Raw genomic sequence first — 17739 nt, 5'->3', positions numbered from 1 at the left:
ATCATTTTTTGGATTAAAGGACTCTATGTGACAATTTGTAGCAGTTTACAAGTATTAATCACGTTTTTTTTTCTTCGTGAAGTTCTCACATGCCTCATCTCAGTGCCTCTGTCTGCTCCCACTAACAGAAAGCAACAGCAGCAAACATTAGTTTAGAAATGGAGTCTGCTTACATACTAACAGCTCCCTTTAAACACAGAAATTCCACAGAGCCCCTTTAAGGATTTGTGATTATTGTTCAATTTACAAGATTAAATTAGAGCTGCCTGAACAAAATATAGTTTGCAAGTCTTCTCACTTTAAGTTATTTCAGGGTCAAAACACCATAAAGGAAATATAAAGACAAACAATTTGTGTCAAACACAACCTCATTGTTCAGTGCCTAACATTTCATTGGACTAACATGAAATGAATCTTCTCTTTGAGACACACAACCTCATTACTTGTGGCATTTATTTTGAGACAACTGCTTTATTACACATATATTTTCACATATAAAAGCAAAAACAGAACAGTACCATGGCTATGACTTGAAATTCATTTAAAACTTTCCCTTTTCTTTTTAATTCCAATAAATACAAAGAAGGTGAAATGATTTGGTCCCAATGCACACGCAGCTGCATACAGTTATGACTGAAGATGAGTGATGTTTTTCAGATCAAGCACTCACACGTCAAAAGGCACAGTACAGGGGTTCCCTTGAAAGAGGTGGATGTCACTGCACGTTACTTACACTCATGTTTTCAACAACACCAGATGATCAGTGAGTCAGCCCCACAGACAAACTCACATAATCTCATAACTCACTTAGTAACACACATAATCCTTCACACGACAGTCATTACTGGGGCTTTCCCAGCATCTCTGATCAACACATGCACAGAGTCAGGAACAACAACCGAGACCCAAGCAAAGGTGGTAACATGCCATGAAAGAAATGTTTCACTTCAGGTTTTAGGACTTGTGACTTTGTCAAGGACATACCGAAACAGCGATAGTTGAGGCTGAGGAACACAATCCAAATGAGTGGCTGAAAGCATGCAAGACTTTGTTCATGTTGACTCTGAGTGTGTCTGTTTAAGGAGAATTCTATGTCTGCAGTAACACTATTGTTGAAAACAGTTAAAAGTAGGGCTGGGCAATACATCAATATCCTATTGTTATCGTGACATGAAACTATAGAACTTACCTACTGCTCTACTTGTTCTAATACTTGCCTTTACCCACTTAGTCATTACATCCATATTACTGATGATTATTTATGAGAAATCTCATTGTGTCAATAGTTTATGAAAGGCAACAGTCATCCCTACTACGTAACGTTGCATTATTAATTTTGAGGAATTTGGTCAAAATTGTCACTATGTGCATTTTTGTTGCCCAGTCCAAGCGTTTAATGAAGTGCTTTAGAGGAGATTTTTAAGTATTGAGAAATGTATTTCGTGTCACGGCCAGCCAAAGTTAAAAGTAAACATTCTTGCATTGTTTTTGTCAAGGACGGTACTGGAAAAAGTGAATGGTAAAAACACAAGTCTATTAAATTGTATTACAAAGACATGTCAATGCTCAGTGGAAACATATTAAATCTTGTGATTTTGCAGCTATCAGAGTAATAAAGAAGTACAAAAAAAAAGTACAGTACAAAACTTCCAACTTTTGATCCAACAGAAGGCCTGTTCGGATAATAACCCCTGGAAAAAAATTTCATGAGTACTTTCATGAGTACTTTTTTTTAAGCATGAATCTACAAAATGCTTCAAGCACCACTGTGTTGACAAAAATGAGACACTACAGGTAGAGCGTGACCCATAGCGTTAGAACTTGCGTTTGTGGCAGTGACAGAAAACAAAGTGATTGTGGATAAAACAACATGCATATAAGCAGCATGTGAAGTTGCTTTGGTAGGTTAGGGTCATAAGTGTGTTCATCAGCATTCAGTAAGTTGTTCAGAGGCAATATGCAAAAGTAAAATGAGGCATCTTTGTAAAATGGCATAGTCTGTTTAAGGCAACTAGTGGTTTTAGACTGAAATCTTGCCTCAATTGACCTCTGATATTTGACTTTCTCTATTCCGGCTGCACAGTTAATACTTTGAACACACCGTTACCTTTAGCGTAAAACATTTCACGGCTCCAAAGAATATAGGCATGCCAAGTGCGTACATACAAAATAACAAGAGATTAAAAACAAAAAACAAAATTTAACTGTCACCAGACATCGAGAAGTCGTAGAACTGAAAGAAAGCTTGTTTAGTTTAAACCCAGTGTAACTGAAAACAAGAATTAGTAAGTGGAGGCATCTGACACATCTTAAAACCCATTATGGCATCAGCTTTCCTTTTCATCTCAGCTGTGTGTCGTCCATAGATTTGAAAGGAAAAGTGATTGAATGTCACCCATGTCTTCCTCGATCATTTGACTTCTTTAGATTGATGAGACTGAGGGATTCTTTCACTCTGTAGATCTTTCCTTTAGGTTCCTCCAGCTCCATGCAGTTTTGACGTCCTGAGTATCTTTTCCTGTCCTCTGATTCTGAGGATCAGCTAGCCCATTAGCAAATTAACATGCTAGGTGGTGCCAGCCTTTACTGAGGATTAAAAAGGTTTAGGAAAGTTTTAGCAAAGTAAGCAAGTCATCAGGGTCAAGAGAAGAGACCAATCCACTCTGTTCCTTTGATCAGGTTCTCGGACAAGTGAATAATAATAATTAAAAAAAAAAAAATATGATTGCCACACTCTTAAAAAGGCCTGACCTGGAAACAGCTGGGAATGATCAAAGACTCTGATCATTCCAAGACTAGTGCACCACATCGTCAATGTTGTGGTCTATGTCGTACTTTTCACAGAACTTGTTTGTGAAAGGCAAGCAGGTGAGATGCTCCAGCCAGTGCCAGTTTATTGGGTATATATAAAACCAAACGATGAGGGAAGAGAACAGCCCAATGTAGGCCAACAACGAGACAGCAATGAGGATGCGTTTACGGTACGTGTCGAAAGTCCCGAAGGTGACGTAGGGCAGGAAGGCAAAGGAGAGCAGCATGCCACTGAGGAAACCGAAAATGTGGGCGATATTGTCGATCCACGGCAGAAGGCCACACAGGAAGAGGAAGAGGACGATGCCAAACAGTTTGTAAAAGGCCTTCCATGGCTTCTCCAGCATCTGCCAACCTTGAAACAGCTCAACAAACAGGCAAGCAAGGAGTCCAAACTGAGACCCTGCTGGACCCACCTGCAGGGAGAGAACAGGAGAAAAAGATAACTCACAGACCATCCCTTAAATCATTTAAAACCAAGCAAAGAAAGGGAGGCCCTTTGACCATATTCACACGGTGAACATTTTCCTCCAATGTTATGCTCAGGGCGGGAATCTCAAATGTGCTGTTGTAGGTTGCAAGTCAGTAGAGAATTTGACAAATCATTAACATTTCACCGTTTACCAATTTATCAGCAACTAAAAAGGTAATGGATAGTCAAAAATCTATCTAGCTAATAAATGTGTCCAAGATGCACGTTAATATTTCATTTAGACCTACACTATATTACCAAAAGTATTCGCTCACCTGCCTTTACTCATTCTATGAACTGAAGTGCCATCCCATTCCTAACTCATAGAATTCAATATGATGTCGGTCCACCTTTTGCAGCTATTACAGCTTCAACTCTTCTGGGAAGACTGTCCACAAGGTTGAGGAGAGTGTTTATAGGAATTTTTGACCATTCTTCCAAAAGCGCATTGGTGAGGTCACACACTGATGTTGGTCGAGAAGGCCTGGCTCTCAGTCTCCGCTCTAATTCATCCCAAAGGTGTTCTATCGGGTTCAGGTCAGGACTCTGTGCAGGCCAGTCAAGTTCATCCACACCAGACTCTGTCATCCACGTCTTTATGGACCTTGCTTTGTGCACTGGTGCACAGTCATGTTGGAAGAGGAAGGGGCCCGCTCCAAACTGTTCCCACAAGGTTGGGAGCATGGAATTGTCCAAAATGTTTTGGTATCCTGAAGCATTCAATGTTCCTTTCACTGGAACTAAGGGGCCAAGCCCAGCTCCTGAAAAACAACCCCATACCATAATTCCTCCTCCACCAAATTTCACAGTTGGCACAATGCAATCTGAAATGTACCGTTCTCCTGGCAACCTCCAAACCCAGACTCGTCCATCAGATTGCCAGATGAAAAGCGTGATTCATCACTCCAGAGAACGCGTCTCCACTGCTCTAGAGGCCAGTGACGGCGTGCTTTACACCATTGCATCCGACGCCTTGCATTGCACTTGGTGATGTGTGGCTTGGCTGCAGCTGCTCGGCCATGGAAACCCATTCCATGAAGCTCTCTGCGTACTGTACTTGGGCTAATCTGAAGGTCACATGAAGTTTGTAGCTCTCTAGCAATTGACTGTGCAGAAAGTCGGCGACCTCTTTGCACTATGCGCTTCAGCATCCGCTGACCCCTCTCCGTCACTTTACGTGGCCTACCACTTCGTGGCTGAGTTGCTGTTGTTCCCAAACGCTTCCATTTTGTTATAATAGAGCTGACAGTTGACTGTGGAATATTTAGGAGCGAGGAAATTTCACGACTGGATTTGTTGCACAAGTGGCATCCTATGACAGTTCCACGCTGGAATTCACTGAGCTCCTGAGAGCGGCCCATTCTTTCACAAATGTCTTGTTTCACAGTCTGCATGCCTGAGTGCTTGAATTTATACACCTGGGGCCAGGCCAAGTGATTAGAACACCTGATTCTGATCATTTGAATGGGTGAGCGAATACTTTTGGTAATATAGTGTATGTAAGCCAGGTATGGCTGTTGTCTAAAGGAAGCTAATGGTTATCAAATATTCAGTTGTTGATAAGTCAGGAACATTTATACAACTTTAAACCTGGAACTCAGTAGTACAACCTTTGAGTTTCCCACCCTGAGCGTGACATCAGAGCATAATAGTTGCCATGTGAATATGGTTTATTGGTTTTAGTTGCAACAGAAAGCTGAAGGGCTTCCTCCATATTTGCACTTACACAGAGAACAACCTCCACACTGCGTATACAAAAGACTCACATGTACGCCTGAGCACCCGACACATGACACACATCATCTCTGATGTGTACCAGACATAAAATGCATACATCCTGCTTAATGGTGACAGCACTTTGTTCATTTATGTCTGCTTCAAATAATCACAATTTTTATTCCAAACAGTGAGTGCCTCCTCCAGGATCACTGAAGTAGGTTGCATAGATTTGGGACCAAACTGTGTCACATGGCATTTTCTTCCTTGAGATATCAAAACTTCATCTAATTGTGTTCTTCATGTTAGATTCAAATTTCCCAGCAGAAAAAGAGAAAATCTGGCTGCTTGCGTTATTTGTACACTGCTGCACACAAAACAGTCATACTTTAAGCATTTGCCAGTTTTTTGGAAGAAGGATCTCTATCACTGGTGTGACTTGTTCTGTATCCTATATGTCATAAGTAAGAGAGCGTGCTCTAAGTGTGTTCGTGGTATATTAGAATAAGAAGCGCACCACTATCACACAGGATCAAGAGACATTTGCATGTTTGTTGTGCAAAGCAATATTAACAGTGCACTTTTCTTCGTGAGCATTTGCTGTGTCACTCGTACAACAAGTTAAGATTAAGGACAAGACAAGTGTTCATGCTTGTAAGGTAATTAATCCAACTTAATGTCAGTTGGATTTTAACCTGATTACTATATCTTGGCAACAATTAACCTAGAGAGTATTAATTTAACAACTCACTAACATCTCTCTCTGGTCAAATGTAGTAAATTATTCTCAATAAGCAGAAATGTTGCATTAATTACAGATTTGGGAAGCGTTCTGAGCCACTCGGTCTCAGTTTGGGGCTTTGTGGTGATTATGAAACCTGACGTACATGTTGTTTATGCTTACTGTACAAATGCAGGTTTATCATTTCTTAGTTTTAGATCTAGTTCTGCGGAAGAACGACAGTATGAGCCCTGGGTCAGGCAGTAAAGGTGAGCAGATTACAGTGACGTCAGAGCTGAGTTTGGAGGCTTGGCCTGGTCACAGGCAGATGGCTAATCTGTGAAGACATTAAACTCCCACAAACAGAAAAGGAACATAGCACAGGACTCAACCCACACAGCCCGGACACGCAGGCTGACACGTTTCTAACACACACCGTGCTCACTCACCATTTGCTCAGATAGCCAACCTAGCTCCTTAGTAGTGATTAACTGTTGCATATAAATCCATGAGAATGGAAGCATGATAACAGTCATACTGCACTTCAATTATCTACAATTTAATTTAGTGTCTGTCTGTCTGTCTGTCTATGTGTTTGTCAAGGCAGAGGAGATGGCGAGGGAAGATACTCATTTGACAGGCCACTAATGAGCTCATCTAAATGTCTTCTTTGGCCCATGTGAGAAACTGGATGGGCTACCTACATGCAAACTACCCTTTGCAATTTGGACTCATCACACAAGACCAGACTACACAGGCTAGTGGCACAGATGTGCTGTGCTCAGAATACAGAGTCCCCGAGCCTGCAATTCAGCAGCAACCTTGGCTAACTTAGTAGCACTAAGCACACAGCGCATGAGCCAAAGAACATCTGAGTGACAGCAGCAGTGACCGTCTGTTTTTGACAGTTAACACAGTAAATGTAAGAACAGCCCCAGAGTAAAAAAACAGAGCTTTGGCAGCAGCAACAGATTCCTCCAGTGGCTAATGTTAGCAACATGTACACAGCCCCTGAGCAAAGCTAACAAAATTAGAATAAGTCATTTCGCAAACCATATTTGCAGGCCTCAAGCCATGTGCTTGTGGTTAAACCACAGTGGTTCGGACCAGTCATGTCCCATGAACTACTGGCAACTATGTCCATGGTTTAGATGGGACGACCAGCGAAAGAAGTGACTGTTTGTTTGCTAACAGCAATGGCAGCTCCGTAAAGGCTAGTACTGCTGCTCCTATACAATCAGTTCAAGGACTAGAGAGTACTTCTTCACTGAAAGAAGAGCAAAGACCTGTATTAAATAAAGGTCTTTCAGCTCTTCTCTCGACTGGCTTTACAAAAATATGATTAACTCCACTGGCAGCACTCTCCTTTTGCTGAAATGTTGAAGGTTGAAGTTAGCCTATGATAGAAAGTGATGGACAGATGGTTTGTGCAATCATAGGACAAGTATTTTCTTGAAGTGCCTGAACTTTTCAAAAGAGTTCCCAAGGTCAGCTTGCCTACTTCCTATTCTTTACATTACAGTTTACAGTTTAATGACGTAAAACAATGAAGTATGTATTAATTTCTAGACTGATTGGAACCAAAGTCGTGTAGAACCAGGTACATTTCAGATAACACCAGTTTGGCTTCTCGGCAGCTCACATGTTCCCAACCAGTATATTCCCAGACAGGCTGACTGTTGTCTTCACCCTAATACCTCCTGCCAAGTGACACATGTTTAATCTCTACTTACACTTCCTGGTAACCATCTCTACAGTTCACAAGTCATTCAGCTAAGTTATATGGACAGTTGTTACAACCCCTCCAAGTGAGTGCTAACACAAGCGGTCACTCACAAAGTAATATTGACATTTGATATGTATTACGAAAACATTTCTATTAAATTCTTAGTCACAAATATTTGTCTTGTGGGAAGCAATGAGCTAAGGAAACTGCAGATTTAAGGACTAGAAACTGAAGCTGCTGTGCAGCCTCTCACAGCACTCAAGATCTGCTTTTTTCTTTGTGGATTTATCATTATTCCAGTCGGAGTTGTTATTTGAGTCATTAATGCTCAAGCCATAGGGTCTCCTTAACTTAACAATTAAAGGATAATCCACTTAAACTGCCTCCTTAAGTGGCTTGACCGAAGTGTTGTGCCTTGCATGTGCTTCCTCCAGTTATTCCTGGTGTGGAGACCTGTGAGCCAGTCAGCGCTAAGGAGAGTTGGACGGTGGGATTTCTGGCTCTCACGTCAAGGTACGCCAAACTTAGAGCCACCTCATGTCACATCACGCACATATGTGATAAGAGCATTGGGATGACAGATAACAGATGTCCCCTTGACATCAAGACAGAAATACAGAGGTCAAGAGGAAATGTAAAATTCCCATTAATTATTTGATTTGAAGACATTGATTATTTATTGTGTCATTTAACAGATGAATCATTAATCAGTCCTTGTCCTTAGTCATCCACTACCATTGTCCATTATATAAAAGAATAACTCTTACAGTACATAGGTGTGCCTAGACAAACCTTTTTGTGCCCATAAAGGTGTAGAAGCATCACCAGACATGTCTAGTCCAAACAACAATTGTCTTTGTTTAAAAAAGGGAAAATGTAATCCCATTCACCAAGTACCGCAGCAGTGGCCCTTGACAACCCACACAATGGCATTAGGCTAATCTCTTAAAGGGGAAAGTGGGCTTTACAGAGAGACACACTGAAGAGACGTGCCAGTAAAAAGTAGGTAATCCAGACTGTGTTCTTATCACATGCCGAGTGATTTGCACAGCTCAACATGTAGTTTTTGCAAACATAACATGTTTAATTGGAAAAGATTATACATGATTATACTAATCGAGTTACACCAACAAAGGACAGAGGTGTTGTTGTAGTCTCAGGCTTCTAGTGCTTCTGGAAATGATGGCTAATGAAATATTTTCTGTCGTCTCTTCTCCAAACCTAATTTGTTAGACAGGCAGTGGTCAGAGCTTCTTACAGGCTTGAAAAGACATTATGTAAGTAGTGTTTAAATGCTGTTTACTCAGCAACTGACACACACTTAAAGTGAAACTCTTTGCAAAAAGCAACCTGGGCTTTATTTGTGAAAGTGAGTCAAAACTTTGTGTAAAAGCATAATCACGATGAAAGAAGCACTTTTATTTTTGGCTCCAACTCATTTTCAATGGAAGTGCATGGGGCACTCGTACGCTACCATCAAAATCGCTATTTTCAAAACACTAAGAAGGCTCGACACAACATGAAACTTTGCTCGTAGTATCACCAGGGTCTCAACACATGAACACAAGCATTGAGAACATTGTCTGTGTATGGAGAGTTTACTAAAAAGCAGGTTTTTGAACTACTGACGTTAGCAGCTGTATCTTCAGAGCGCCGCCGTCATTGCAGACAAAAAGTGCTGATACCCGAGTGCGACCTAACAGGACGGCTTGAGGAGTGATCCACCATTACTCTCCTTCCTGTCAGGTCGCACTCGGGGATCGACACTCAGGGATTGATGCTAGTGTACGAGTGCCCCAGCACTCCATTGAAAATTAGCTTGCCCAAAAACGAAACTACAGTCAATCTTAAAATTGCCTCTTTCGTTGTAATTATGCTTTTACACGAAGGTTTGACTCATATACATTCACAAAAAAAGCCTAGGTTGCATTTTGGTGAGAGTTTCACTTTAATGTTGCGTGCCTCCTGGATTGCTTCAACTTTCCACCATCACACCTGACAGGGCATTATGATAGTGGACTCACTATAGTCAAAATATTAAATAAACATATGAAGCTTGAAATAAATTAGAGTACAATTTCTTGTGTTTTTATCTGCTTAATTTTCAGTTCCCCTTGGTCACTTTTGTCTAGCAGATATTTGGAGAAAGTGCTTCCAGCAAACAGTATGCAACTTTCATTTGTTATGGCAAATTTTGTTTGAAAGTCATTGAACATTTTTGTAAATGTATGTGCTGTAATTTCCTCTGGTTTAATCGTCCTCTGTTTTGGGACTTGTCTGAGTTTGTGTGATTGGCTGCAGGTGTGTTTGGCTGATACATACTGGCTATTCTGACCCACAATCCTTGGCGCAACAGAAGATGTTACATATGTCATGGTCTGTTGCGCAAATATAAACTAAACAGAGAGAGAAACAAACATTTGACAACTCACTATCAAATGATAGTTAATTTGACAGAATGACAAACACTACAATGACAGATGCAAGTCTAAGTACCTTTTTTCTGTACTCCAAAATTACACACTAAGGCTACAACAGATATGTGAGCAAGAGGGTCAACGTTAAAGGTGAACCGTCATGATGAAGTAGTATGTCCATATGTGCATACTGCATGCAACAGTATGTACTTTGTAAGGGAAGCAGCAATATGCACTATAAGTAAAAAGTAAAAGTATGCGATTCGGTAGGAACCCTGAATGGGAATTTCGGTTGTGGAGGAAGCCGACTGACTCCAGCCTCCAAGCCAGCAGCTTAAAGCTGGATCCTCCCAGTTCCTGTGGGCTCTCCTCTCTTGACACTCAGCCAGAAAGCCAGCATCTGAGTTTCTGTGTTAGGTGTGTTTTTCGATAAAAGTTATAAAATGGCAGTTTTAATGACACTTTGTTGCTGATGGTTCATGAGAGTCTCACTGTCTCATGTTGTACTGGGGTTCCCCCTAGGCCCTGGTCATAAGACTCTTAAGTTACTTTCTCTCCCTAAGCACAGTGATCAGAGAGAGATTCTGGTAAGTTTTTTTGATGTGCTAATGTGTGATGCTCGTGTTTACACATCCTGAAGGATAAGATGTCACTCAACTTTGTGTCTTTTTTTTTGATCGAATTTTTTTGGCAGTCTTGTCTGATCAATGGTGTGTATCCATGTTCCTTTTATTTTTTCAAAGCAAGTTGCTAGGATTTAATGAATTACACTTAAAACATATGGTCCATTTATTAATGTTAGGACAGGGTGTCTCCTCAGATGTTCCTCATTTGGGGAATATTTAAAGAAAACTTGACCAATAACACATGGTGAGCATTCTAGCAGCAGTGGTCTCATGACATGTTGTTGCTCAGTTTCTTCAGGTTCTCAGAGTTATGAGGTGTTTCCTGTGACCTCCGATGACCCCCTCTGGATGGAGGCAGTCAGGTCTGCTCTAATAATCCCCAGTAAGACAAACTCCCCATCCAGTAAGTGAGTTAAGCTTAGCAAAGCTGAAATAAGCCACTGGGTGGGAACAGCTGGCAAATAAACCATAGTTGCAATAGAATGATAACTTCTTTACGATCAGCATTTTGTACCATAATCAAAAACAGCCATAATAAGAGAAGTAACAGCTGTCTATGGAATATTCACACCATATTTAGAAGCTCTGAGGTCTGATTAAAGTGGTACCACAGTCTGACAAAGCACTGGATCAATTATTCATTCAAGTAATTTTAAAAGATTTTGGAGACTAGGAGCACAGGTCCATATCTCGGTTTGATTGGCTGGAAAGTCACAGCTTGTCTTGCAATGTATATATGTAATAGAAAACATTAGACAGCACAGTGTATGAGCAAAATTGCATGGATGTGCATGTCCTGTTTGTGTGTTTGTAGCGGTGCATATGTAATCATGTACCTGCTGTAAGTGAGCATGGTTTGGTAAATTAGTCTTGCATTATCATTTTTCTTAAATCAAAGTTTACAAAACAATTTCTTGAATCAATAATCTTTTGTACATGACAGACATGGCGAGAGGAGCTGATTGACTTCCTTGAGCCCCCCAACTTAGGGCTTGCAGGTATGTGTGCACTTTATTTGTGTGCATGTATTCATGTGAAGAACTAACCTCAGCTCTGAAGGGCAGGAATAAGGCAGAGGCGAGGTTTCCAGTAATACCGCTAAAAATGTAAATGATGGAGATGCGGACCCAGCCTGCCAGCTTCTCCAGGTCTCTCAATATGGTCATCTGGAAGACGATTGACACCACGCAGTGCAGCAGCCTACATACACACAAACAAATATACACACAAGTCTTAGCGTCACGCGTCTTTACTGACTGTTGGAATTTCAATCAGTGCATTATGTGAAATCTGCATTTTTTTTCCACAAGCTTTCTTGGCCTGTTCAGTTGTTTTAAAGTAGACCTGAGGGAATTTGCATGTGCCGAGTATTAGCAAGAAGTTGTACTAATCATTGTTGAGTGCAGGGCTCACGAGTGATGGGGCCTCATTTCAGAATATTTAATTGGGTTTGAGCCACACTGAGTAATCATTCATAGCAAAAGATTGAAGTGACTGTTATAATGTTATAAGGACCCTTCCTTGAATAGAAACGTGAACTTTGTTGGATGTTTGATGTTTATGCATACCCAGCATGGAGGAAGAGAGAGAGCCACAGACGGTAGAACTGATCAGGAACATCAGGGTTGAGGAAGGGCAACAAACCGCACACATCATCCAGACAGTGGACCTGCACAAGAGTAGCGTATTGGTTCAGAAACATACTAACACACCAACAAACACACACACACACACACACACACACACATACACACATACTACCTGTGAGCAGAGTGTGGCCTCCTCATGGAAGTAACCACGCATGAAGGAGCAATACTCTCTGGTCGTAATCTCACATCTACAGGAGGAACAAGCAAAATGTGATTAACATTTTCTCCACAAGACAGAACAATGAAATGGTGACTGATATCTGCATCAGACTTCAGCCAAGAAGAGAGTGAATAATGAACAGCAAAAAGCATCAGACAATCTGTCTCACCTGCCCTTTGTTCCTATGCAGCAAGGCCGTCCTTTGATGTTACAGTCCATGTGCCTGTAGCCTGTGTGGTTCCACTTCTTGGGGAGTGTGCAGACCTGGAGAAGACAAGCAATGAGTCTTTGCACACAAATACTGCACAATAATCTTAGCTTTCATCAGACTAGCAGAGAAAGAAATATTTTGTTCGTCGATAATGGTGTAAACATTTTTAATTCCATGTTGGGTGCAATGTCCCCTCACCGGCCACTGGGTGATGTCATCCGGCCATGTGTGAGGCTTGGTAGAGGCCGGCACTTGACACACTCTGCTCGCAACAAACAACACAGGAGGATACAAGAACACTGTATAAGATTTTATCCAAAATGATGAGCAAAATTTGGTGGCACAAAAATGTACTCTCACCTGGGATCTTGATGACAGACAGAACCAGAGAACCTGTAGATGTCAACAGACTCATTGTTCCATTTAATGAAGGTGGCTAGCGTCTCCTGCATATACAGTTATTTTAGAGCTCAAGTTTAGTACTTGTTTCAAAGAATTCAAAGAAAATAAACAGAGCAATAATCATTGTGTATGTCCATGTGCATTTTAACACTCACAAATTACACGGAAATATCAATAGACTGCTTAAAATCAAAGGAAGTAGGATGTGAAATTTCTTTGTATTGAGCAAAATGATTTAATGCACTGAAGTTTTGTTGTGTTCATGTTTCCACACATTTTCACACGTGTTGACAAATGTAATTACTAGCAAAATAAACGTGAGGAAGTTTGAAAGAAAGGTGATTATCTGCTTATAGGCTAATACACTCACGTGTGATTGTGTGTTTGGGAGTGTATTCTGTGGCTATAGCAATGTTTAACATAAGCATATTGAATAGCCTTTTGAGAGTTTCAAATGCCATTTTGAAAACACTTTCTGTGAAGGTCAATTACAATGATGCTTCATGAATGTTATTGTTCCTATAATAAAATAGTGTGTTGGTGTCCTTGTCTGTTTCAATTTGAATTTTAAGTTGTGTGTTTTGGAAAATTAAGACTTGAAATGGATAAAAATGATCTTTTTTTGCAGCCAGCTCAGTAGTCTTCATAATTGTGTCATAGTATGTTGCTAATAACCTTATACAGTACTGTCACTTTATTTAAAGCTCACAAAGTCAATGTAACATATTAATGGTATTAAGACATTATTCCAATTCCAGAAAATTAGAATGTATAACATACAATTAATTCCGTTTTCTACAGATCTTCAGAAGTGTCTAAAGTTATGGTGGCTCTTATGTGCTGATGAGCCCAGGACTCTTCTTTTAAACACTGTCGTCACTTTGGCATGGAGGTATGAAGTACTGTAAATGCTGAACTGATAATACGTGTCCAGTACTTATAATACTGATAATCCCTATTATAATCATCATACATAACTATAAACATTAACCAGGAATTTTTGAAAGGCTACTAAATGCAACATGTCTTGTGGATGTGTTAATAATGCAGTGTAGACATGGCCATCATAGAAAGTGTATCAGAAATGTCTTTTGTATCATTATTGGTTGAATCACAGAAAGCCTTTACAGTCTGACAAACTAATGAGTCTGAAGATGCGGGACACACTACTTACGGAGCAGTCGGCCCTATAGGTCTGCACACATCCAGAGTTGTCATTTTGAACGCAACAGCCAGACTCTCTCTCGGAGTCTTTGGCCTTCTGGATCAGACTGACTATCTGTCTGTCCTGACGGATGCACGGTGAGAACTTGGCCCCTAGGTGGATCAGGTCCTCCTGGAAAATGGAGGAATTAATTGTTGTGGCAACATAAAGTAAAGTGATCTACTCAATAGAAAACTGTGAATACATTCCTTACATTCATTGTTTTTGGATTAAAATCAAGTTTCTCTGTCTTTTAACAAGATGTAAATATGTGTTAATGCAGCCGGATGTAGCAGTTCTCTTATTTTCCATGAAACACAGAAACCTCTAGTTTCAATGTGACACTTGCGGCAAACAGTAATTAGGGAAGTAACTAACTAAACCTAGCAAAGAGTCTTACAGTGTATGAAAAGGGGAACAAGCTTGGTATGTGACAGTATGTGACAGGAAATGCAGTAAGGTATCAAGTCGGAAATATAACAAATAACAAATAATTGAGTGTAACTCAATTATACATGAGGCTCTGAAGAGGAAAATGAATAATCTTTATTTATCTATGATACGCAGTTGACTTAGTTTTACGCACCCAGAAGAATGCCAAATTAGAGTGTCGATCTAGGTACACAGTGAGAAACATGTGTAATGTTATGCAGCAGGTGAGAGACTCACAGAGCTGGGACCAATCCAGAAATTCTCCTGTTGGACATACTTGACACTTTCATAAATGCCTTTGTTCTTCAGCACCTACAGAGGGCGACAGAGTGACACAGTTGGAAATGGAAGCGTCGCAACATTTAAAGTCCACTGTTCAGTCTTTATTAATGACTTCCTGCCTGATGAAGGACATTAAAAGACATAAAAACATTGTCTCATAAATGCATTTTTCTGTTAGAATTCTGTTAGAATTAATAAATTACATCTTTTTAAAGTTGCAATAACCAGCCATTTTGGCACTATAAACAGCAGGATGTTTACATCCTCAGGGTTTTCAAAATGCTGATATGCAACTAATCATGTCACATCTTATCTAATCTAATTGAGTCAGTTTTACATCGGAAATCATCTCCACTCACCAGTTCAGATTTAGAATGTTGTGCAAACCCCACAGGGGCAAAACCATACGTACAACAGGCCAGCAGAGTGATCACTATGTGGACGAATGTGATCCAGTAGGTAAAGTAAGGCCTAATAAAACACAGCATAGAAACACTGATAATCAGGTGAAACAGATGAAAATCATGACTATAGACACCGTCGGTCCTGGTGTCAAACATCATATTACAGGAAAGGAAAACCAAATCTAATCATCTAAAATCCCCTGTACTGCTTTTAATAACAATATAAAATTAATATAACCTTCCATCTTTCCTTCTGTCACATTCAAAACTGCCTAAAAAAATTGTATAAAGCAGTGAAGCATCTGCTCATTCCCAACCTGTGGCTGTGGAAGTCGTCCAGCTGCTTCTGGACGTTGCTGCTGATGCTGCGTCGGTAGTGCCGGTTAAGCCACTTCCCTACGACACCCATGCCGTACTGACGTTTTTGTTTGTCAAATGCAAAGTGCTTAACTTGGGAGGCGATGCGACGACCCCGACGGGGATGGCTCTTATCTTTCACTACTACTGGTGTCCTGGGCATTCGAGATACGTCTTTACTGGGGCTGGGAGAGAGGCAGGTGGGTAGGAAGGGAGAGAAAATGATTGAAGACATGGAAAAGGGATGAGAGGGCAAGGAGACAAAGCAGAAAAGAAAACCAGGGTTTAGCAATTAAAGGTTTTTATGTGAAACATACAAAATAAATATCACAAGCAAAGGTCCAAGACAAAAAAGCCTATCAGCAGTGTGTCAATTCGGCTTTTGTTACAGTCTAAATAAAAACAGCTTTACCTGATTGACTGACCTTTAGCTTGATATTAAAAAAAAAACGCCACTACATTTTAAAGCACTGACATATATTTGGATGTTGGAGTGACTTTTTCGAAGGTTCTCAAGTGTTTATGTTTGTGTTTTTACTCACTAACTGGGGAACTTCTGGTCAGGCTGCTCACTGGGAGCAAAGGCTGCAGACATGGGAGGCGATTCAAATACATCATCAGCCATTGAGTACAATTCATCATGGGCATCGACCTACACAGCAGAGGTAATGGAGGTCATAAAGTGCAGGAAGAAAAAAAATTCAGATTGTTTAGCAGCCAGGCCTCAAATAGATCCAACATATGTATTGGTTAATCCAGAAAAATGAGATAAAGAGAAGATGGAGGCTAGAGAGAGAAAGTAACTTAGTAAAAAAAAGAGTAATGGAGACAGACATGAGGATGGGAGCAGATGAGAAAGGTATAAAATAGAGGTGAATGCATATAGTACGATCTAGGTGGCTGACCTGGCCGCATATGTGCCATGTTTGAAGAATTGCATTTATAGTATAGTCAGCAATAGAGGAAAGAGGGATTGATCAAGAAGATAGTGGCTGATGAACAAAGAAGCCTAAAAAGGTCTGCTGACCTTGCTAAAGAAGATTGACTCAGACGTGTCTGCTGAGTCCACAGTGTCCTCGTCCATCCAGCTGGGCCTGGCAAAGCTCCTTTTGGGGAAACTACGACCTGTCTGGGAACCTGCCAAGCCGCTACGACCCTGAAGACACACACACAACACAAACTAAGTAATTTTATACATATATAATGTTTCTCAAATCTGTTCTGCCTGATTCCATGACATTTCCTTAAATGTTTCATTCTATGACTGTTAGTTCAAATATGTTAGAGTATATTGTACTATATTGGTGATATTGCTAGTTTGCTGAGGTTGTGTTTAAACCAAGTAAAGGTGGGATCAAGCTGATCTTTTCTTTAATGAGAATAAGAAAACTGAAATAAATGACAAATGTGTATTCAAGTACTTACACCCTTTGTATTACCTGACTTTGTCTATTTGATTTAAACATGAATATTTACCTTTCACAGTTGTCATAATCCTGCTTATTGAGCCAACAAAAGCATGTAACAGAGCTCCATGGAGTCTAGATTTTATATTGAGGAATGAAAAGTTACTTCACATTAACTGTATACATGTTTTCTGGAACTGATTCCTATCTTACACCAAAGTATTCAATTAGGTTTCAGAGATCTTGCTTAACCAGATATAATTAATCAACACAATAAAAAAAAAAATGAAAACACAAACTGATGCAAACAACAGGTAACCCACCCACCCTCATTAGGTTGGATGCAGCTCGGATGCTCATGCGGGCGACAGACTCCCGCTTACGCCTGGGGAAGCGGCTGTACCCAGAGCGCTGGCTGGTGAAGGAGCTGAGTGAGGTAACGCCCGGTGTGATGGGACCGCCCTGGGTGATGTGTGGCGTCCTCGGGGAGCGACTGTCCATCTCATCTGGGCAACGGAAGGCTCGGCCCCGTGCCAGGGGATCCACAATCTACCAAAGACAAAGATTAGAGTCAACACAACATAAATATACTAACTGTTGCACAGACAAACTGTGACACAGCCCTTACTTTGCTGTGGTTCAGCCAAAAAAGTAGGTCAAAGTATGCACAAGATAAAGAACAAAAGACACATAAAATGTGGGATGATGAGTGGATGAGTAGAGGAGTCTGACACACACTGAGA

General features: G+C 40.6%; 1 protein-coding gene across 2 annotated transcripts in view; it reads right to left on the bottom strand.

Annotated features, from left to right (window-relative positions):
• Positions 1-435: 435 nt before the first annotated feature.
• LOC119026487 (inactive rhomboid protein 2-like) overlaps positions 436-17739 on the bottom strand; it is a 33239-nt gene continuing 15935 nt past the window's right edge. For both annotated transcript variants that reach the window (XM_037110931.1, XM_037110939.1), the window contains 14 exons: positions 17324-17545; positions 16618-16746; positions 16133-16242; positions 15551-15775; positions 15189-15300; positions 14785-14859; positions 14086-14247; positions 12870-12955; positions 12708-12771; positions 12468-12562; positions 12251-12326; positions 12058-12158; positions 11536-11689; positions 436-3227 (listed from right to left, as the gene is read on the bottom strand). In XM_037110931.1, the coding sequence (XP_036966826.1) occupies positions 2796-3227; positions 11536-11689; positions 12058-12158; positions 12251-12326; positions 12468-12562; positions 12708-12771; positions 12870-12955; positions 14086-14247; positions 14785-14859; positions 15189-15300; positions 15551-15775; positions 16133-16242; positions 16618-16746; positions 17324-17545 (2043 nt within the window). In that variant the 3' untranslated portion in view covers positions 436-2795. The remainder of the gene's footprint in view (positions 3228-11535; positions 11690-12057; positions 12159-12250; positions 12327-12467; positions 12563-12707; positions 12772-12869; positions 12956-14085; positions 14248-14784; positions 14860-15188; positions 15301-15550; positions 15776-16132; positions 16243-16617; positions 16747-17323; positions 17546-17739) is intronic.

This window comes from Acanthopagrus latus, chromosome 1 (assembly GCF_904848185.1).
Source record: "Acanthopagrus latus isolate v.2019 chromosome 1, fAcaLat1.1, whole genome shotgun sequence".
NCBI classification, from domain to species: Eukaryota; Metazoa; Chordata; class Actinopteri; order Spariformes; family Sparidae; genus Acanthopagrus; species Acanthopagrus latus.
Note: the sequence above shows the minus strand (reverse complement) of the source record. Positions and strands in the feature narration are given on the sequence as shown.